Source organism: Carassius gibelio, chromosome B4, assembly GCF_023724105.1.
Source record: "Carassius gibelio isolate Cgi1373 ecotype wild population from Czech Republic chromosome B4, carGib1.2-hapl.c, whole genome shotgun sequence".
Lineage (NCBI taxonomy): Eukaryota > Metazoa > Chordata > Actinopteri > Cypriniformes > Cyprinidae > Carassius > Carassius gibelio.
The window spans coordinates 24,948,870-24,972,394 of NC_068399.1; the positions used below are offsets into that span (position 1 = coordinate 24,948,870).

Here is a 23,525-nt window from a genome sequence, read left to right on the forward strand (position 1 = left end):
TCTCTCCAGCAGTCATGGAATTAAATTAAGCCTGGAGAGGATTTTGTGCCTTCACAGTCTCCAAGCGTCCCATACCTGGTTGCACTTCAGCTCGCCGGCAACATGGCTATGAATAAATCCTGTTCGTATGTAGGTAAGTCATGGCAAAACCCGTCGACAGATAATTGGCTATACAGGCATTGACAGCACTTTAAAAACTCCTGTTTTTAGTTATAAACTGTACTTGATTAATTTAACCGAATGGTTGTGCTCTGTCCAGATAACAACATGCTGTTGACAACAGTAAAATGTACATGTATGATGAATATTTAAATGATTTATACAATGCAAAGTGCCTGTGTAGGTGACATTTATTTGACAAATTGTTCATGTTAGCTTGTTGAATATTGTTTATGTAAATGGTTTGCATTTTTTTCCCATGTGTACCATCTTTTTAACGTTTCTTTTTGAGGTCTTTTAAAGGTTAAAGTGCATTCTTTACCCTATGTAGTCACATTTTTTGGAGACAGGTTAATACAGATGTTAAATGTATAGATATTAATTGATATTAAAACTTTACCTTTTCCATTAACAGAGGTGAATAACTGTGTTCTGAATGGAGTCAGCACTGCCTTGAGTGAGTCCTCCTCTATCTGCAGTGATTTAAAGGAAGTATCTGATATTAAAGTCATGAGCTCCATCAGCTGCACATTTGATCCATCTGACTTTATTGGAGAGTCTTGGCATCTTGTGAGTAGCGTGCTCAACATGTCTATGTGGCAAATAAATTTTTTTGTGTGTTTGTAGATTATTTTTTATATATAATGTGTAAGTATAGTTGGCTATAATAACACACAAATTCTTCAAATAACAAGTGCCACAACTGCCACTTTCCTATAAGCACCCGTTTTTCGCTGTGCATGGAAAAACTTTCCCGATTCGTGAGCTTATCATATGCAATGATTAAAATTGAGGTAACTTTGATGTACTGTAAAATGTAATCAGTTTTAAAATGAAAATAAATGAGCTTAAATTAAAATTAATTTATTCCATATAATTTCAGGGATTCTCACTGCTCGATTGACAGAGAAAGATGCAGAATGTATGAACTACAAACAAATTATTAAATATTTCAACACTTCAAGCTGTCTACTTAGTAAAAGCAGGAAAGGTTTGAACATGACACTTTCCAACTGTCAAATGCGATTGAAAATAACAGGAAATCTACATTATCCCTGAAGTGATTGTTTGCAAGTAATTGTTTCCTGGTGTAAAATAAAATAAAATAAAGAAAACCACCGGCAAAGTACACATTATTTATTAATAGGATAGAAATAACATTATTTTTTTTTATAATAACCTAACTTTCTTTTTAATTCTCTGTTTATTTTACTTTACAATTTTTTCTCCATTAGCAAGCAGATTGTTGTGCTCATGGGGGCACTTATCCCCGAATCCTAAATATAAACTCAAACCAAGCGCTATATAAAAGAGATTCACCATGAAATAAACGGATGTTCGCGGATTTTTTTTTTTTTTTTTATGGTCTTGAACCTGTTGGCGACTCCATCTTTACGCAAGCGCGAAAGCCCCTCTGGCGAGTAATGATGCTCTCCGGCGCTTGGAGACAAGCAGGTATTCCTCCAGGGATAATTAGTCAGGGACAAATCAGAAGTTTCTGTGGAGATGTGTTCTGTTTTGCGTGAAGCAAAGCTTTGCGCTTCCCAGTCAACGGTGCCAAAACCAGACAGACGGATGTATTTCATGCTTTGAGAGTTCGATGGATAAACAGAGGGAAAGATGGATGGTGACGTCTCGGTAGGGTGACATCAGAAACGGGCATGCCACCAGAGACGCAAACAATTTTCCTGGAACGCAGAGGAAGTGTTGCTGTTTCTTATTGTTTTTGTGTTTTTCTTGAAGTGTGACAACATGCTGCAGACAAGTGACAACAAGGTGCATGTAAGTATGCTTTTGATTTCTCAAGATTAGTACTACTAGAATACTAGCTGCAACACTCAAACAGGTTAGCATTAGTTCTACAGCCAGTAACTTGGAAATAATGGCATCAATGAAAAGTGGCTATTGCTTCACATTTTCAATCTACATTGAGTTGTATTGAGAGCAGCCAAATTAAGAAGCAATAGTCTGCCCTACATCTATCCTCACATACCCCCACCCCTCCACCCAACCCCCTCCCCTCCTGAGTTGAATTTGATATGCGTGCACACACTGCTGATGAACAGTGAGCCTGGGTACATTACATTCTCCTCTCACCTGTTCAGGTGGCCAGTAACCTGATGGACATGGACCAGGACCCTCGCAAAAGGCTGTGCTTTGCTGACGGCCGAAGGAAAGTGGACTATGTGCTGGTGTACCACTACCGAAAACGATCCTCCATCAGGGGGTCTCCTAGTCAACACAGACTGTCCATCATCTCCAATGGTAGTTATCCTTTAGGAGTGAAGGAGAAAGAACAAGAGGGAGGGAAGGATGAACCTCCGGAGGTGGTGGTGGACGTCGGACCCCTGGACCCTGCAGATGGGGAGAAAATCATGATCCGAGAGGAGTTTGAGGGTAATTTAAAGGATGCTGGGCTGGAAATTGAGCATGATAAAGAGGTGAGTAGAACCTGACTAGATTTTGACTAGAAATGTGTGCATGTGTTGGTTCCATCATTTGAGAATTAGCTGATTTTGCTTCAGCCAGATGTATTTAATTGCATTTTTGATTTTTGTAAGGGCCACATCTGGTGTTGATTTTACAGAAAGCTGTCACTTTAGATCAGAAGAGTCAAGTATCATTGTTTCGTTACGTAAGCCATTACTCTTAAAGATGGCCCATTATGGAGTAATTGGACTGTATTTGTATGGTATTATTAATGGTCCCAAATGAACTCTTCTTCATCTGTTGCTTGTGAGCTTGTTTTTATATCGTATCTGGGGAATCAGGTGATCTCTTCTTCCTTAAAAAGCTCATTGACATTGTTACGTCTTAAGTGTTTAGGGGTTTAAAGGTAATATAACAATATTAAGGGTTTACGAAGAGCATTTAACCCGAGCCCCTGCCACACCATAACAACAACTACAACAACAAGATCCCTGTTAACAGGTTTTATTAAAAGCTCAGAGAGTGCTGGGAGTATACATAATTCTCAAACAAAAGAATGTAAAATTAAGAAGGAAGCAAAAAAACTTCAGGAGGGGGAACAATGGCAAAATAACAAACAACAGTGTTTCTATTCTGGGGGTTAGATTCTTTCTTAACCTGTCAAATAAATGAAAATCAACAACACAATTATCTCACTCACTCCTTATCTAATCCTCAAACCAGGAGAAAAAACATGTATTTTACAAAAGAAAAGGCACCCACCTCCCTACAACTTCCAAAAGGGTAACAATCAACAGAGTAACAGCTTAAACAATTGGTAACAAGGGAAAAACTAAATAGGTGTAAAACAGCAAAGCTGTATATCTTACAGTACATTTCTCAACACAGAGCAAGAATGGTTATCTAGAGCTTCTTGGCAGCAACATAGAGTTAGTCAACAGTTCTTCAGATTAATGAAGATAACAACTATAAAGAACTCTAAAAGGCTTCAACAAACTGAGCTGGGCAGGGCTGGACAAAAGAGAGAGAGAGAGAGAGAGAGAGAGAGAGAGAGAGAGAGAGAGAACAATAAGAACCATATCATATACAGATAACAAAAAAGTGATTACGTCACTGGACGTAACAACATGCATTCTTGTCTAATGAAATACTCTCTTGTACACAATAGCATAATATAGCACAATAGCATTGTTATTGTGCATCTCTGTCTTTGTGATAATTTTATACTGCATCTGTAGGGTGATTAGATTGTGAATGCTTGTTTGAAGCCAAGTGAGATTATCAGGCAGGTAATAGTAGTGATTGACTACTCTCTTTTAGAAGAGCTGTGAACCAGCCTTTGACAGCACACTGAGTTAACTGCACCCTATTCTGAAAGGGAACACATTTCTGGTCTAAATTTAAAGCTTTTCTATTTGCCATTGTTGTAAATAATAGAACCCCCCCCCACACACACACACCTTTAAACTCGGACTTAATCATCTGAATCTGAGGTGTTTTTATCATGCATTTAAGGTATTAAACAATGCACTCCAAACCATTGTTTCCCCATGGAAACCCTAGAAAGGTGGCATGATGTGCCTGCAGTAACATGCTTTGTCATGATGGCTTTCATCATCTCATCATCATCATCATTATTGTGATCACTGAACCTTAATTCAATAGTCTTCTGCTTTGTCCGATCTCAGTCATTACATAATGTTTTGCCCCGGTCAGTGTTTTGAGGTGTGCACTGTGACCGCTACAAATACCTGCGGTCGGACACTTTGAATTATTCAGCCGGTAAGCGAAGTTTGATTGAAGACAGTCTGAACAGGGACAGCGGTCCAGTCACACTTTAGAACCATGTCTCACCTTGCTTGTTCCTCTGATCGTGGCACAACGTTACAGTTTACTATCACTCTGGTGGATATGCTTTCTCAAATATCTTCAGAAATTCTAGAATAGACTAGTTTTGGTTTATTGTTTCATGCATGCGCAGGCAGGTGGATTGACTTTATAGGGAGTGAAGTTTTGTTATGAATATCCTTAATGCTCAAGGGGACGTCACTGGCGCGGGGTATCATGTGTCAGAGGCTGCATTAACTGTTTGTTTATCTTAAAAGCCATGGTCTGGTGGATAACAATGGCAATAAATAAAAAAAAAACAAGCCTAAAACCAACAAAACCAGAAGGATGATGTGGTGAGAAAGATTTTTCCACAATTTTTGTAATCTGGCATCAATTTGCACAGCTAGTGATTGTGTTTTTTTTCTAAAGGGGCCATGCTGAAACAACATATCTGATTTTAGGGTTTAACAATTGCACTTTTCTCGATGGTGTAATTATTCATGCATGATGCATTTACAGAGATTAATTAAAGATTAAAGATTTCAGCATTTTTATCCTCTTTAGATGTGTTATAAGCATCAATAACAACAAGTGATGTTCACAAGTCTAGTCTCATGTCCTTGAGGTGGAGTCCAAATCAAGCTACAAGTCTATTTTTTATGTATTGCATGCTAATTTGAGTAATCTATAAATGCACTCAATACAAACTTCTAATTTTCTGAATAGAAAATGAATGGGTAACTATGGTAACTGGGATTGTTTTTCCCTCAAGCCAAACCATGCTAAACATACATTTAACATTATATATTTCAATATTTCTAGAATGCTTTATGCAAAACAATTTCAGATATGCAGGCATTTTCTAAAGTTGATGCCAGTTCTTCCCTCGTTATCATCGTCTGTAAACCTCAGGACATTAAACCAGGAAGTCACCATGTTGAAATGCTGTTGTGAAGAATGTTGTAATTCAAAATGATGCATAATCTCACAAGAGTTATGGCACGCAAAATAAACAGTATAGTTTCTTATTGTGGACCTAAAGTCTTGACCTTTGATTTGGAGTCGAGTCTCAAATCAAACTATTTAAGTGCAACTTACGTTCAGCACAGCATTTCTAAATTGCCTAAAATTACCAGGTGTTAGCTATTTGTGCTGAGCTGATTTATTGCTGTATGACATGTACCACGAGAGTTATAGAGAGCAGAGAAGATGGCCCCATGCTTTCGAATCGCTCTTGTGATACTTTGATGCCATACAACAATCAAACAACCAACACCTGGTTATTTAAGTCAATTTAGAAATCCTGTCACCAGGAAGTGGCACGTCTGGTCACCTTAGGCTAGAGTTTGCAAAACTGTATAAGCCATAAATTATTAGGATGGCATCCATTCAGAGGAGTTGTTTCTCAACTCTTTGCTTGAGTTCATGATACCAAATGCCAAAGACAGGGTTCAACCTGCCATGAAGAACCGTTTCCGCTCATGGGTCTTTGGATCCCCTCAAATATCAGTCGCAGCCGGTTTCTGTAGTGATGGCTCCCACTCAGACTGTGCTCAAATCGACCTAATTGCCTTACCCTGCTGAGATGAAGAAATAATTGGAGTATCTTATACTAATTAACCTTCTCAGATCCACGTTATTTTTATCTCTCCTTTATGAGTGTGTGTGTGTGGAGGAGGCAGAGATAAAACACCTGTGATGTTGAAACGCATGGGATGGTGAGGATGTCCTTAGGTTTCCGTCATCTCTTTCTGTCTCATCACTCTCATATCAATGTCTTATTCAGTTTCATCTTCCTTTCTTCTTAACACATGCTTCTCTAAATGGCATGGCTGACCACTGCCAGACAGATACAGTTACTGTCATCTCTGTATAGGCACGACACAGCTTCAGTGTTAGGTTTCATGGCTACAACTAGTAAAAAGAGATCATTTTCATACCCCCCAAGTTTATGAAATATATATAGTCCCTCTTTAAGGGCTCTTAGATGGGCTTGATGACAATCTGCCACTCTTTTGATATTGATACTGCCTATTCTAGGTTATATTCAATTTATTTGTTTGTGTTTGCATGCTGTCGATTACCACAGGCGATAATTTCCACAGTATGTTTAAATGAATGTGAAATGCATTTACAGTAAAACATATAGAAACTATAAAGAGAATAAAATACTAAAAAATCAATTCTGATTCCAGAATCTGATACTTATTGTTAGGAATTTACGGAGCCCCACACATGACATGCAGGAAAAAATATAAGGCTAAATTGCACACAATTACTTTTGCACTCCCTCGATTTACTATTGCGTTCATTCGATTTATAAATTGTGCGCACTATTTACTAATTCGTTCCTTCGATTTGCTAAATTGTGCGCATGATTTAGCAAATCCAGGGAACACAATAGTATATCGAGGGAACGTAATAGTGTGCACGTTTTAGTAAATTGAGGGAATGAATTAGTAAATTGTGTTATTTATTTTTTCTTGCATGTCATGTGAGGGGCTCCGTAGGAATTGAATTCTTATTGTAAAATTAAAATGTCTTAGTACACGTAACTACAGAAGAGTCAAGTCTTAAATAGGAAAAATATCGAAACTCTTTGGTCATTTTTGCTTACGGTCTAATCAGATTGAATGATCTATGCTAAGCTAAGCTAATAGGGCTACTTTCCGGCTAAATGGATTTTAAAACAGTAAAACTCAACTGTTTAACTCTAGGGGAGTTGGAAAATGAGCCTATTTTCAAAAAAAGTGGAGTGTTCCGTTAAGGTACAGTTTCTGCACATTTTGACAGTACATATACAATAAAAATTCAATAAAAGTCAACTAATTACCAAAATAATGAATGAAAATTTAATTGGAAATGCATATGGGTTAGCATTGATCTCATATTAACTGGCCTGAACCAAAATTTATGTTAAGAACAGGTCACTTATGCTTTAGAACTGTTTTAGTTTCTCTGATTTCATTTATCAAATCCACTTGGAGGCTGTATGTCAAGACCTTTCTTTTCAATTCTTTCCCCAGAACAAGGCTCATGGTCATGCTTTCATCCGGCTACATGCGCCTTGGCAGGTGTTGAGCAGAGAGGCAGAGTTTCTCAAGATCAAGGTGCCCACCAAGAAGGTAAGACACAGCAGAGCTCCCTCCTAATCTCAAGACAGACCCGAGTCTCTTGAGATGTCCTTATACGAGTTTGCCACAAGCCCTCAGAAGTCCCTGCATGCGTTATGTAGTGTGTCTCTGATGTATGAAAGGGAGAGTGGGAAAAGCACAGATGACTGATGCTGATTGTTGGTCTAATGCTGCCAATTTTTGACTGTAAAAACTGTTTTTGTTCAGAGTTACGAATTAAGGGAAGAAAAAGGTCTGGCGGCCACCATGAGCGAAGTGTGGCGGAAGTTAAATCAACCGTTCCAGCCCAAAGTACCCCATCAGGAGCAAGAACACAGCCGTACCAAGTTCCTTTCACACTGTTTCTCCCGGGACAAGCTCCACCTGTGAGAACCTGCCGTGGTTGGGGTGATGTGGGGTTAAATGTCATCAGGGGTTACATGGGATTGTGTTCCTTTCTTAGAGGACTTGCAAGGATTTGTTTGATTGCCAAATGAATCTTGGAACTCATGGATGTCTCATTGCTATTTTTGGCCTTTTTGCAGGTACAACATCAAATCAAAGGACACCTTCTTCGACAACGCCACAAGGAGCCGAATAGTGAGTCTCTATTGCTTTGCTCCTAAAAGTTATTTTCAGTCAGAATGGTACAATGTGATATGTGTTCTTTGAATGTTGAGAAGAGAACATGATATACAAAAGGGAAAAAAAGTTATTTGCCAGCAGCAGGAGACTGACGTATCTAGGCACCCTTCTAGGTAACCAATCCTGCCAGGGTTTTTCCAGGAACAATTTTCAGGTTTCTTGTTTGCTTGTATCTCTCTCACTCTTTCTCTCTCACTCTCTGTCCCAGGTGTATGAAATCCTCAGACGCACCGCCTGCACACGGACCTGCCAAACCATGGGTTAGTAATACATTAATCCATAACCTAAGCATGGACTAGCGTTCAGGGAATCCTCAGGATAGTCAGGGCCAGAATGAGAGATTTGGATGTAGGCACGGTGCAGTTGGGACAGGGTGCAACACAAGCCAATGCCATATGCTCCCTTGGACTGAGCCACTGTGCAGATGGACCACCGGGGGCTACTGGGAGATCGAGGCTATCCAATAAAAGGGAAGACTGGTGCTCTCTTTAGTTCTCCAGCCATACCCCTCCTTTTCTTTCCATCTTTCATACTTTCTCTCACTTGGTTTTGTACAAACTGAGTGAATTGGGTCATAAAGTTCTGGGATTGGGATCCGAATTGAAGCCGGGTCCATTGAGGTGGAAAGAGGGGGGTGATGGGTAGTGGTGGTCTTTCCAGCTTGTTGCTGGGGAGCTACGTTATTAATTGAGGGCTAATCACCAGAGTGTACGTGTTCGTTCCTTAGGGGACTGATTAATTACTTTGATTAAAGCCTGTGTTCCACATGTCAGCTGCTTTCTGCCTCGAGGACTCAGGCTGCCAGCTTTCCAAAAGCAATGAAGTTGGGTCACTTTAAAGTCAAAGCAGTCAATCATTATTCCCGGGTATTTTAAGGTGAACTCTTTTTTGCCTCACAGGTATCACGACATTGATAGCCAACGGTGTCTATGATTCAGCATTTCCGCTACACGATGTGAGTTTTTTTTTTTCTGGATTCCTTTGCCATTTGTTCTGCTGTCAGGTTGACTTGAATTGTGCTTTTGTATGCTTATAGGGAGACTTCCACCCCAGTGGACAAGCTGAGGGGAAGAACGACAGACAAGTATGCTGCTATTGTGTTGCATTTTTATACAATGAATCAGAAGGGAGAATGTGATTAAATTCTGTATTTTTCTTTTACCGGTTTCAGCTGTTACATGATGAATGGGCAAGATACGGGGCTTTTTACAAGTATCAGCCTGTTGATCTTATCAGGTAACTCTCAGATCATTTTGACACATTGCTTTAGATCAGAGATGCCAAAACCAGGGCCTGCGGCACAGATTTGGCCCAACATGTCAGGCTAAAATTGAAAAAAAAAAAAAAACATTTTCCATGCTTATCTTCATTTATAATTCACAGTTGTATATAATACAACATTTACTATGAATTAGCACATGGTCCATTGTAGTAAGACATTTGCACACCTCTGATGTAGATCAACTCCATGTGTTTTCTGTGTAACTTTCAGGAAGTACTTTGGCGAGAAGATAGGTCTCTACTTTGCCTGGCTTGGTGTCTATACTCAGCTTTTGATCCCTGCATCTGTGGTGGGCATCATCGTGTTCTTCTATGGCTGGGCCACTGTGGAAACAAACATACCTAGGTACGTGCCAATAAAGCCCACCGTGGGCTGGGCATGGGTCCCTGTTGTTGGTAGACATGTGACAGCTGCCAGCTTGAGAGTAATGGACTGTGATTATTGTGTTCCGCTGATATTAAAGTGATAATTAGAATGAATGAACATAGCTCTACTGTTTATGTGCTTTCATCTGATTTATAGGACTAATTTATGCTAGAATTGCAAGTGCTTTAAAAATGTGCTCAGCATGTGTTTGTGACTGAAACATCTCTGGGGAGGACAGGGAATATTGTGATCCTTTTATATGTCAGTACTTGTTTGAGTACACAGTGAGCCAGACGGTATTATTTTTGAGACCGCATTTAATGTTTGTGTCTAGTGCACCTGCATTTTCCAAGGTCACGAGATAAAATAGTGCTTCATTTTTAATTGATGCTTTAGACATTGGATCACGCTGATGTGTGTTTTTTGTGTGCATTTCTGCCAGCCAGGAGATGTGTGACGAGGATCAGAACTTCACTATGTGTCCCCTTTGTGATCGAGCATGTGACTACTGGCATCTGAGCACAGCGTGTGGCACCGCTCGTGCCAGCCATCTTTTTGACAACCCAGCCACCGTGTTCTTCGCCGTCTTCATGTCCCTCTGGGGTACGGCTCAAAATTCCTCTCATTTCATTATCTCACTGCTTATTGTTTCAAACCTTTATTTAAATCCATTGATCTGATGGTTTATATTGTGCATCAACATGTGATTAACTTACACTCTTAAAAACTAAGGTTCCAAAAGGGAGTTTTTGTGAAAATTCTATTTAAGAACCATTTTTTTTTACAGTTATTAAAAAAACATGTGAAGAACATTTGAAAAATCTACAGAACCTTTTTTCACTTTAAAGAAAGATTTTTGTACAGTGGAATGTGTGTATTTTAAATATACCCAAATGTTTCCCGTCAACTACTCTCTATCTTAGTTTTTTTAACCTAGTTTAGATAATAGCAACTTTTGTATATTATTTACTTGATGAGCTGTAACTGATCTGTCATTTGGTGCTCTTGAATATGAGACCAGTTTGAGCGGTTAGCATTAAAGTGCATAAGTGCTGCTGTCTCCATAGTGATGGAATTGAAGAGATGTTGAATGGCGAGAGAGTAGTGTTACCTCTTTCTGTCACTGCCTGTGTCCACGGGCCCGGCTGATGGGGGCATTGTGAAACCACTCAATTCCTGACACTGCCCTGTCCATGGCACCTATGTGGGGTAGCAGAAGCTATACATTATTACTCATACAGAGACCCCAGGCAGTGTGTAGAGAGACTGCATCTGTTCATAAGTAGGTACTGAGATGTATTAATTAGCCAAGCAATGCTGTTTGGGAGCACACACACACTGCCTTGGTCTTTGTTCCGAGTTATTCTAAATTAAACTGTTAAATATACTAACAAAACTAAATTAAAACTTTATTGATGCATACAATATTAGGTGCTGCCAGCCAGTAAATGGTGTTGGTTATATCCATGACACTCCCATAGTTTAAAAACTCAAGCACTCAATCTTAACTTTTTACAACAATACTAACTCTCAAAACTACCGAAATAACATAAAGCTTCTCAAATACCAACATTATAAAACATAAAAAATTAACAAGTCTTCCCATTTCCTCATCTTGCTAAAAAAAGCATTAAAATAACTTTAATTCGACATTTACACTCCCTATCCCAATGCAAAGCATGATGGGAAGTGGAAAATGTGTTCCTAGTTTACTTTAACACAACAAAAATAATATTTGCAATTTAATTAAATTGATTAAGTAAACTGGTTGAACATGATGAAATCGTGATAGAATTATGTTGGATTAACTTGAAATTGAACTACTGTAGCAGGATAATACATTTTTTTTAAAACATTCCTTTAATGGTCTTGTAAATGACATGTGATTTATCTTGCATTAAGGAACAACACTTTGCCCCTTATAAATCATCTTTTGCTTTTCACAAGGCTCATATTTGTCAGGACTCATTTGCTGAATGCCTCATCTCTCCCTCTCTTTAGCTGCCATGTTTCTAGAGAACTGGAAGCGCAGACAGATCAGTCTGAACTATAGCTGGGATCTGACAGGCATGGAGGAGGAGGAGGTACATTCACACATGTACATAGTCACATTTTGTTACTCACTACTCACTAGTGTTTGTCTGGATTCCAGTGTACAGGCCAAGAGCTGATTTCAATGACAGTGTTTCCTAACACACTGACCAACTAAAAATGACTAAGGCTGACTGTTATGTGATGCGACACAATGGTGGCATCCCTATCTGATAGTATTAATGTTCTGTATGTGGCTGTCCCCATGTGGTCTCGGCCAAAAATGGACTCACCAATATGTTAACTTGTTGTTTCTCTAAACGCAATCTTTCCCGCCAGGAAAAAGCGAAGGTTTGAGTTTTACGTTTGAAACTCTCTTCTTGCTGCTCTTTGAGATGTTGAGTCTTTTGTGTCCTTGTGTTGCCCTGGATTTTTGACCTGTTTGAATGGTTTGAAACTCTCTGTCTGCAGCTGTCCACTGGGTCTCGCACAAGAGTAGAAAGCTATTTACTCTTTGTCCTTTTCTCTTTAGGAACATCCTAGACCCAAATACGAAACGATTCTCCTTCAGAAGAGGCAGAGGAAGAAGAAAAATAATACAAAGAACAAAAATGAGGTGGGCAGGCTGTATTTACCATATTTATGTGCTTTATGCATTATGCATTTCATTAATGGGTGACTTAAAAAGATCTAAATATATTTCCTTTTGGCTTCTGGCTTAATATGCAAATGCTTTATTGAAAAGAGTCAAAAAGGGAACTGCCATGGATGTAGGGGCAGATAGAGGGGGTGCCAAATGCTGTGGGCCTTTTTTTGCACAGCTTGCCCATCATGCACTGCTCCGGCCTGAAGCATTTGGCACTGGCGCTTTGGGGCTCGTAGGCTGTGCATTGCGTTGGTGATGCTCAGAAAAATAGAGAAACTCATGTAGATCTGGTTTGGTTTCCGGAAAGCCTAGATTTTCCTAGAGTTTTGCCCTCTTTCGTCAGTGATTGTGTGACGGTTCAGATCTGTGTATTCCAGCCTGAGAGAGCTGTGGACGAGAGCGGGGAACTGGGGAAGGACAAATGGAGGCAGAGGTTACTGTCAGCCATGGCAGCTGGGAATCCGGTAAATGGCTCTCTCTCTCTGTCTCATTCTCACCTTCATCTCTCCAGAGCCTTGTTTCCACTTGCTTGTGTTACAGTTTCTATATTACACTCCCTAGTTGGAAGGTTGGAAGGTTTTTTTCCCCTTTCATCCAGTGTGACAGCATCCTGACCCAGCAATCCAGCTAATTTTGAATGCTCTTTTATGGCCTATTTACTCTTAGGCAAGACACTCTAGGCAAAAACATTTTCTCATGCACTATTTGGGTTTTCATAACCTTGAATTATTTGGAAAAAACATCTAAAATACACTTTATAGTGTTTATTTTATTGCACTTCAACTATTGCATAGATTTCCTGAACAATATAATGTGTAGACTGAGCAATTGTTTAAACCTAAATACTAAAATGTTAATTTTGAAACTGGCTTTCTCCAATGCTCAGAATTCTTTTTTGGAAATTTCTGCAAATAAATTAGATAGTATCTCATAGTATGTGAAAGTGTTTATTTTAAGATAATAAAATAATCACAGATGCATAAGAAATAAAAGTAGCATACTTTATTTATTAATTAATTAATTCTTATAATTATTAAAATAATATTTAAATGGATTAAAACAGTTAAGAATACATAAGTGAATGCAAATAAACTAGTACCTCATTTGGATACTTTAAACAACATTGCAGAAAACTCTTTTCTTAATTTTTGATAAGATCTCAGTTTTTTTATTCTTAATGTAATCGGTAAATCTGGGAAATATGGTGATATCCAACATTGCATTTTTACCCTATTCACCTCGGATGTCTTGCCATTAGTGTCACTGTGTTGTCCTCCTTCTCTGTCTGTCCTCTAGTCTATTATCATTTCCTGTCAATAACTTTGAAAGAATGTCTTACAGCCCATTCACACATGCACATATGCATATTTAGTGAGATAATTTGAGCCTGTTTAATTTGTAAATGGCCCATGTGTCTGTCAGAGGGGCTCAGCTGGGTGGGGTGGTCACAACAGGTCATATACGGCCGTCTCTCACTGCCGTAATCCTCTTGTTGTTGGACGGTGCATGTCAGGCTAATACAATTAGATCTCTCAGTTTGCTCTGTTGGTTTCACGTAACTGAACATTAGTCAAAGTGTAACATCATTTAAAGGTTTCTTCTCCTTTTGTCAAAGGTCAAGTGTTATGTTGTCATTTTTCTCTGTTCAGTAAAATATGTTGTCCAGGAAGTTCTCATTTGTTCACACACAAAGTGTAATCCTCAGAGATTTGAGTGTTTCATTTGGAAAATGCGGGTTGTGCTTGTCTGTTTGACATTACTGCTTGGGGCCATTGTCTTGAATGGAATGCAGTTAGGCAAATTAACCTAATAAATTAGGCTATACATAATGTGGCTTGTAAATTGGTAAGTCGGCATCTGTAGCCTCGTTTCTGTGTGTGTGCGTTGTGTTACGTGTCCAACTGTGTCAGTAGTCCAAGCTTATTAAGGTTTCACAGGGTTTGTAGAACATTAATCCTGGTTTAAAGTCAAGCCTGGACTCAGTGTGGGGTTTTTGGCCTTAAAGAGTAGTTTTACGAATAATACAAATATTATAAATAAATCTAAATCAATCTGCTGGGAATTAACGTTTACCAGGCTGCTACAACGAGATATTACATTACATTACAGTCACTGGGTTTTCTAAAGATTAAAAGGCATAAAATCTTATATAGTTGAAAGAATAAAATCAAGGCAGTCTTTAGGAAGTAGACAACATATGCTTCAGCACATCTGTATATTGTACTTCTCATGTCAGATTTCAGATTTATATGCCAATAAATGTCACTTGAACAGAAACTTTATGCTAAATATCCAAGATATATACATATTATGCAATTCTGATTCTCAAGTAAATCTTGTTTTACAGATGTTTGCACATCATTACCAGGAAAAAATAAAATCTTTGTTGTTTTTCTAACAAAAATATTATTTTGGGAAGCAGTGTAAAAATAATGAACAATTTCAATGTCAATGTCCTTTAACTGTCTGACTTATGTCTTTCCCACTGAAAAAAAAAAAAATTATGAGAAGATAAGCTACAATATTAGCAGTGGCTTTGACCTTTATGGTGCTCTCTGGACTCACTGGGAATTCATAGTCCTCATTAAAACTTGTTCAGCACAGGAGGTGTAAAGTTGTGACATACTTTCAGACAGATTCAGTGACCCCTGACCTAATGTGTTGCATATTTTTGGGGGGATTTCCATCCGTCACTTGCATTATGGTGCCTTTTCTCATTCTTATGTTTAGCTTCTCTGTCCCAGATATCATGGCCCACGGTCAGTCCTGACCTAGATTTTATGCAGAACATTAAATTGAGACTATACATCCTAATGACTTCATTCAAAATAGCCTGGACTTCAGATCAGTGCAGTTTGGATTGGATTGGCCAGACATCGTAAACGAGGAAATTTCTGCTTAATCTTCATGTGGGTAAAAAAAAACATGCAGTAGTTAAGTCATTATTTTTATTCAGCACATACTCACTGTCAAGCAAATAAGCAGCACTCACCATGATCCAGTTGATACTCATCCATTTCTGGAAGCGATGTTGTGGTGGAAAAACCACGGCCCACAGGATTTTGTGACTGAGCACTGACAGACCTCCCCATGTTACTCACAGCTCATTTATATTGCCACAAGACCCCAAAACCCCTCTGAAAATACCAATAAATGCTGAAAAGGCAGTAAGTCTGTCGAAAATCCCCAGATCACTCATTTAAGAGGGCCACATGGTGCTTGTGCGGTTTGGGACGACTGCGGAAAAAGCGGTCGATGAAAGGTATTGAGTTCAGGGAGTTAGAAGGAGAATGTGTCTGCTTATTTTACTTGACACACATGCTGAGTTTGTTAAAGTGTGACCTTTTCTGCGAGAGATTTGTTGTTATACAGATTAAGTGCAGTTTGCTACACAGGCTGGCCAGCAGAGCGCACTAGATTCCAGTGCGTTTGTGTGAGTAGGCATGGGTGTATGCAAGCGTCCTCCCATGCTGGGCTGAACGCCAAACCTCTGAATTATGCAAAGTCCTCACATCTCCATAGAGACATGGACACTCGAATCCCACTCCTTCATTCGCTCGGTCGGGTTTGCTCTTATCTTCGGCTCTTTAAAAGCCTTTATCACATAACTCTGTCATCTTGGCAGCTATCTTTAGGACACATTAGTGATGTTTGTTAATAAAATGCAGCACACCCTTTCCATGGCTAATTTTAGAGCAAAATGTTTTCATCGCCTCGAGAAGCAAAGTCAGGGAACATTCCTCATTATCTTTGAGGAAGAGAGTTGCATTTGCTTTCTGACAGTGTGTATCTGGCTAAGGAGGAGAAGATCAAATGTTTGACCTCTGACTGAGTTGTTATTTGTACTTTTTCAATGCAGATTTATTCAATTCGGGATTCAGTTCCATTCACTCTGTGTCCAAAGGACTAAAACCTTGAAAACCAAAAGATTGAAAGGTTTGTGGCTTGAAATCTTGGATATACAAAAGAAAGTAAACAAGATATTCTTCAGCACACCTGTTTATTGTTTTTCTTGTGTCCGATATCAGATTTATCTGCCCATAAATGTCATGTAAAACCCTGTATTCTGAATATCCATAAAGTAAGATACATTTACTTTAGAAGCAAAGCTATGTAAGATAATTGGTTCCTAATTGGAATTTTTATTTTATTTTAAGCATAAAACCTTTTTAACTATACTAAAACATCTCGCAATAAATATTAAACATTTAAAATCTTATGCAATTCTTATGCAAGAAGAGCTTTCTGAAAGTGTGCATGTGTGTGATGGAGGATTTTTCGGATTTTATTAATGATGATAAATGTTACATTAAACCTTTTATGTTAAATATCCTTAAAGCAAGATTAATCTACTTGAGAAGCAAAACTATGTAAAATGATAAGCCTTGTTTTCAGAGAATACATCTTTTTTTGTTGTTTTGTTTTTTTACCTAACTGGCAAATTCTTAGTCTTTTAGTCATAAAATAGTTAATAAAACACTTATGCAATTCTCATGCAAGGAGAGTTTTGTTTGCTTACTGAAAGTGTGCATATGTATGATGAAGGATTTTTCTGATTTTATTAGTGATGTTATCGAAGTCTGAGCAGGAAGTCTGGGACATTTAATACACAATGTTGCATAATTTAATTTTCCATCCATCTTTAGATGTCATCCGTCCCACATTTAATCTATGGTGCGGTGTGTTCCTGCTCAAGCTGTTCATTAGAAAGATCATGCTGATCTGAAGCACGTAGGTTTGTCTATACAGTAATCCTGGTCTGGTGGTCGTCTCAGATCAGAGCACAGAGCTGGAAGGAGATGAGAGTGTGTTTTAAAGGGATTTCAGATCTGTCAGATGGGGCTCACATCAGATTATTCCCTTCTGTACCCAACGCTCAAAAGACAATCTTCATTCAAGCCTCTCTTAATGGACCTTCGCCTGTTTTAAAGACCCTAAAAGCTATTTTTGTCAGCCCATCAGCCTGAAATATTAACTTGTAGGCTGTGTTTGATTCCATCTCAAATGCGGTGGTTTCTGTACTGTATATGTGGTGGCTTACGTGTTCTTGGTTGCTAGCGTGGGCACTGGCATGGTTCCGGTTCTCTTGCATCTCCGGATTACAGTACATTCGGAGGGTGGGGGGTTGATGTCAATGTGAACACGGCATCTCTGCAAAGCGACATATGGCCATGGAGGAAATCCCCACACTGATGATCCTGTCACTAATTTCCCAAAGGGCTTAGCGTGGGCCCGCTGGGATGCTTGTGTGTTGTCCGACTGAGTATGTGTGTGTTTCTGAGAGACCGTGTGGCAACAAAACGCAAGCCAATTGACATTTTCATGTCTGCAGGGTAGATCAATGTGATGTCAGGTTGACATGAAGTCTAATCAATGAGAGTTTGTTGCATCACAAAAGTCCAGAAGTTTGCCAATGTGTTATGTTTATATATAATCTAAAAAAAATTAAAATAACGAGCCTCCATAAAGAACATTTCAATAAAATTTTTTAAAAAATCTAAAGAACCTTTTGTGCAGGGGAAAGGTTTTATTGCTGTTAAAGAACTATGAAGTCTTTTGAGTAACATTTCTGCAAGAAAACTCCTAGACAGCCAAAATAAAAGACAAAGAGGGTTGGAGAGCATCTTGACTTAAGCTCAAGGAAGCGATATTCTCCATCCAACAGCTGTTGTGTGCAGGGCCATGTAGTTGTGGAAACCCACATCTACAGTGCCCAACCTACTTCACTGTCACTGAGCTGTTAAACTAATCCAGTGATAAATCCAGTATAAAACAGACACTGGCTGCTAAGTTATCATGCATGCATATGACCACATGTGAACCGTCCTTCCCACTTTTCTAATATGACGATCTAACCTTCTTAAATGCAAAATCTCCTCTTATCAGTCAATTTCAAAGGCTAAACATAAATAAAATAAAATATTAAACCTTTATGCATTTGGCACATAGTTTTATCCAAATTGCATTTAAGTTATACATTTAATATGCATTCCTTTTTTATATACTGAAGTATCTCAGTGCTTATCTGACATATTAAATCTGCAAATTAAAAATAAAAAGTATTAATTATTTAAAAACAATGCCGCCTGTCTTCTTCCTTCCTCTCCCTTTCTGTTTTTACAGTGGTATGATGTGGCTGATTATATGAATTATTAATTCCATTCCTCTGCATTCTTTTGTCAGGCATCTTTTGTTATTGTAACTTATTGCTAAGCTCACACCGAATCCGCGCCTGCAGAAATCCACAGAAAGATCAACAGATTTCAGTGGAATTTGAATGGCCCACATTTACAAAATACTACAAATCCTTTTGCCCTAATACATTTTACCATATTTACATCCATTGCATAGATTTTCCTTCACAAATCAGCATACAAGCTACATTTTTCAAATCCCATATGTGCCTACTTATTAGATACTTGTGGCACCTCACAGCATATCTGTGGCATTAGCTTTAAATATGCATCTCTGCTTGTCCTTTAGCCAGCGAGGCTTCCCAAGAACTTGGCCTCTTCTGATATTAATGCATTTTAAGAGGGTATCACAGCCTCTCACTAAATAGCGTCATGAATCTTAATGAGGATTCAGTTACTGGTAAAACCGCAGACCTGCAGCAATTCCTCTCATTACTGGGTGGATTATGATTAACGGCACAATTGCGTGACCCACATTCGTTATTCTGAAGACCCTAAAGCTGTGGCATCTCGAAAAGCTGTGCCTGGTTGCATTCAGTGTTCTGTGGCTTTTCCCGGCTGCCAGGGTTTAGACATGCACCATGCTAGGTGGTGCTGTTTGCCTCATAATGAGCCCAATTGCAAGAGGTAGATTTTATCTTCATTCATGTTTAATCTCCATTCATCAACAAATATGAGATGGGCTCTTTTGCAAACCCTCAATAGACGGAAACATAGGCATGCTCCAAATGCAAAATGAGTAGGCAGCAAAATTGCATTTTGTCTAATTTATAATCATGCAGCATTGCATATATCGTGCACAGATAATGAAATACCAGAATGCATTGCAACAAAGCTGAGGGAGATGTTCTGTTCATTACAAAAAAGCATCAATAATCCTTCCATCTAATTAAAACCAAATGATTTCAGCCGTATTTGTGTGCATTTTGGAGTATAAGTAGTATTACAACCTCAGATTGTTCTGAAGAAAATACGTTAAACTTCAGATCAATCACTTTTGAGGTTTCCTTTCAATAAGCCTTACAGATAGTAAACAGTAAGAACTATGTGTGCACTTGTTACTTAGAAAAACTGTCTACGACTTCTTGTCAAACACAAACACTAATGACATTTTTCTATGACTTAAAAGGAACATAAGTTGCTGTTTCACATTCCTGTGGCCTGCTAATTCATTTCCCTCCGATTTCCACAGAACTAAATCTAAATCCATTTTCCTGCTCTATGTCCTCTAACATGTATTCCTCAGAGGGACATACCTCTTGATCTGCTGTCCAAAGCTTGACAATGAAGGAAGACTGAATCCAATGGGAACAGACCACCCTCAGTCCACTGCTGCCTGTGTAGCCAAGTTTAGCACACACAGTTAATGTTGTTATTGGCTTGATTAAGTTTGATCTAAATGCAAAAGAGGCATATTTAGGTTGCTTTGGTCATTAAAATAGGTTCTTCCTGTTGGCTGGATGTCAGTTGCTCTCCGGGTCTGGCGGTAGCCCTTTTACCTTAGCTTAGCATAGATCATTAAATTAGACGGTTAGCATCTTGCACAAAAATGACCAAAGAGTTTTTATATTTTTCCTATTTAAAAATTCTGTAGTTACATTGTGTGCTAAGACCGACAGAAAATCAAAAGTTGCGATTTTCTAGGCCGATATGACTAGGAACTATATTCTCATCATGGTGTAAAAATAAGGAACTTTGCTGCCGTACCATGGGTGCAGCAGGAGCAATGATATTACGCAACACCTGAAAATTGTTTTTCTTTGGTCATTTTTGAGCGAGATGCAAACGGTCTCATCAGATTCAATGATCTATGCTAAGCTAAGCTAAAAGTGCTACCGCCAGACCTGGAGATCGGCTAAATGGATTTGAAAATGGTAAAACTCAACTGTTTAACTCTAGGGGAGTTGGAAAATTAGAATAAATGTTTTTTTAAGAGTGTTCCTTTAATGTTGGCATGTTTTTAAGTGGGCAGCCAAATTATTTCCCCATTAAGTTAGTTCTGAGTCACTATAAAAGTAGCTGAGGATAAAAAAAGCAAATATAAAGGCACCGCAGAAACTGAAACACATACATACATACTTCCATTAGTCACTTTAAATGTCTTTCTCCCTTCACAGACTGGACATGAGAAGCTAACATGGAGGGACAGACTGCCTGGATACTTAATCAACATTTCCTCTATTCTGTTAATGGTAAGCCTTATCCGTCGTCTCTGGTGCGATGTTTTTGTGATTATCCATATTTAATTTTTTCTTTACTTCTGTGTCTTCTTTTGTCCGTGTAGTTTGGAGTGACTTGCTCTGCTGTCTTCAGTGTCATCATCTACCGCATCACCATCTCCGCCCTCATGGCGATGAGCCCAGATCCAGACGTCAAGTCTAACGTACGGGTGACCGTCACGGCCACCGCCGTCATCATCAACCTGGTGGTCATCCTCATTCTGGACGAGATATACGGCATGGTGGCTGCCTGGCTGACAGAACTAGGTGAGATTTTTTTTTTCCACTTTTGGTCAACTTCCCTTCTTTCGGATGTCCTTCTTCCCCTCTTTGCCCACTCACATGAAATTAATTTTTGATTGAGCCACTCCACGAACACTGGAGAAAACGTGGCCTATCAGTTAGTCATCACTGAGATTTCCTTAAGAGATGTTTTAATAAATGAGAGTCTCTGTGGATATGTAAGGAAGGAAGCATGTGTTATCATCTCATGAATAAGACATAGATTTTCCTGTACTTCATGATTTTTGCTCTTAAAGTCTGACCAAATGCAGTCTGGCACACCCTAATGCTTTAACCTACTTCCAAACTCACCAGTTCATGCTTCTATATAAATATATATATATATATAAATATGCTTCCCTTCTTTCTATACATATATAGAATTAGGACTCTTTTTTGAGTGTGCCCTATTAATGAATACATTGAAATATGGTGAATGACAAAATTGCTGTCTGTAATCTGTTGTGGCAGATTAAGATATAGGGGACGGCACGAACATATAATCCCAAACCCAAATGTTTTTCTCTCAACCTTCAACCTGTTGAATAGAAGTTGCTAAACAGAAACATGTTGGGAGGATTTTCCAAGCCACCCATGTTTATTATACCTGTCAGAACTACACGCTTTCAAAATGCTGTGCAGTTTATCCAGAACATATCTGTTTAAATCCCAAAGAAATTTCATTCATGTGTCTGCAGAGATCCCTAAAACAGAGACCAACTTTGAGGAGCGTCTCATTCTAAAGGCTTTCCTCCTGAAGTTCATGAATGCCTATGCACCCATCTTCTATGTGGCCTTCTTCAAAGGGAGGTATGTAAACAAGTTAGACCACAAACACACCGTAGTTAATTGCAGAAGAAAAGCACACAAACCCACACATATTCAGCCTCTAGCACATTAAACGTGAAGTCTGAATGCAGCACAAACATCTGGCTTCAAATAAGATAGGCATGTGACCCTTGGCACTTACTTTCTTGGGTCGAGACAAATCCCATGACCCTCACTAGTTTTCGTTTTTTATTTAAAGGTTTGCTGGCCGTCCCGGTGACTACGTTTATGTCTTCAACGATTACCGTATGGAAGAGGTGAGTATGGTTTTGCTTTTTTTTGCATCCTGAATGATTGTCATATTCAACGTCAGGGCTGCGTGATGTATCAAAATAAAAGCAAAATCAAATACAACTGTTTCACAGTAAAGCACAACACTGTGTCCTTGTCAGTAAAAGAGTTTTCAACGTTTGAATAAGAAATAAAGACGGACAAAAATAAAGTTTTTATTTATATTTTGAATTAGTTTTTACCATTTTTACTTTAATTTTAGTAGATGTTTTAGAATTATTTTGTTGTGCTTTTTTCATTATTAGCATTTTTTTGTTGGCTAAAATAAAGTTGTTTATTCCAGTTAATGTCTAATTTTCTTAAATACTTTAATAACTTAAGACTATTAAAAAAATTAAAAAAATACTATTGTAACTTTTTACTGTCATTCTAATGTATTATTTAATTATAATTACAATGAAATATTAACAAATACAATATAATAACATTTTAAATCACAATATTTATCAGAAAAATAAGCCCCCCTCCCAACAAATCCTGCAGCTCTACTCAACGTGACACTGTCAGAACATCTTGTACGTTTTCTTCCCAGTGTGCTCCTGGAGGCTGTCTGATTGAACTCTGTATCCAGCTCAGTATCATCATGTTGGGGAAGCAGCTTATTCAGAATAACATCTTTGAGATTGGCATTCCGTAAGTTCCCGCTTCTCTCCATGGATCTTAATAAACACTCTCTGCCTCTAAACACAATAGCTTTTCTATCTGGAAACCTTAGAAAGATCATTCCTTCAGATAAACGCAGGTAAACGTTGTTCTTGTCAAAGTTGGTTTATAGACCAGGAAATCCCAGGATAGTGAGTTGGGCTTTGCTCCCACTCTGCTCCAATGCCTTTCTGTCTTATTTTGCTGTTTTTTTCCTTTCTTCAATTCCTTTTACTCCCTCTTTGCACGCAGGCAAACTTTCTGACACGCCTCTCCTTGCACTCTAATAAGCTGGATTCCTGTTCACATGTTTGCACAAGCGGCGCATCACGTTATTAATGAACAGGTTTAAATGCAAATCGGTGTGATTGATGTTGATGGAATATATGGAGAGAAGTCTGTACTTGCAGCACAGATACACAGAAAAATTATCACAGGTGTCATTTGTGCAGCAGAGTGCCTAGTGTGTGTGGCACATGCATGCATTAATGCACGAGCATACAATTGCAAAGATCTGGGACATGATTTCCCCTGGGTGCAGAAATGAACCTCTGAGTCTGAATGGAC

The 23,525-nt window shown here is 38.6% G+C and overlaps 1 protein-coding gene across 1 annotated transcript in view; it reads left to right on the forward strand.

Annotated features, from left to right (window-relative positions):
• The first annotated feature begins 628 nt into the window (after positions 1-628).
• The window catches only part of ano2b (anoctamin 2b), a 34,997-nt gene continuing 12,100 nt past the window's right edge, over positions 629-23,525 (forward strand). Inside the window, exons 1-20 of the mRNA XM_052553987.1 lie at positions 629-729; positions 1,903-1,941; positions 2,265-2,600; positions 7,446-7,544; positions 7,761-7,918; positions 8,078-8,132; positions 8,386-8,437; positions 9,077-9,132; positions 9,214-9,261; positions 9,349-9,413; positions 9,670-9,804; positions 10,268-10,428; positions 11,827-11,909; positions 12,389-12,472; positions 12,880-12,966; positions 20,814-20,888; positions 20,981-21,182; positions 21,896-22,007; positions 22,225-22,282; positions 22,849-22,949. Of these exons, the coding sequence (XP_052409947.1) occupies positions 670-729; positions 1,903-1,941; positions 2,265-2,600; positions 7,446-7,544; positions 7,761-7,918; positions 8,078-8,132; positions 8,386-8,437; positions 9,077-9,132; positions 9,214-9,261; positions 9,349-9,413; positions 9,670-9,804; positions 10,268-10,428; positions 11,827-11,909; positions 12,389-12,472; positions 12,880-12,966; positions 20,814-20,888; positions 20,981-21,182; positions 21,896-22,007; positions 22,225-22,282; positions 22,849-22,949 (2,066 nt within the window). The 5' untranslated portion in view covers positions 629-669. The remainder of the gene's footprint in view (positions 730-1,902; positions 1,942-2,264; positions 2,601-7,445; positions 7,545-7,760; positions 7,919-8,077; positions 8,133-8,385; positions 8,438-9,076; positions 9,133-9,213; positions 9,262-9,348; positions 9,414-9,669; positions 9,805-10,267; positions 10,429-11,826; positions 11,910-12,388; positions 12,473-12,879; positions 12,967-20,813; positions 20,889-20,980; positions 21,183-21,895; positions 22,008-22,224; positions 22,283-22,848; positions 22,950-23,525) is intronic.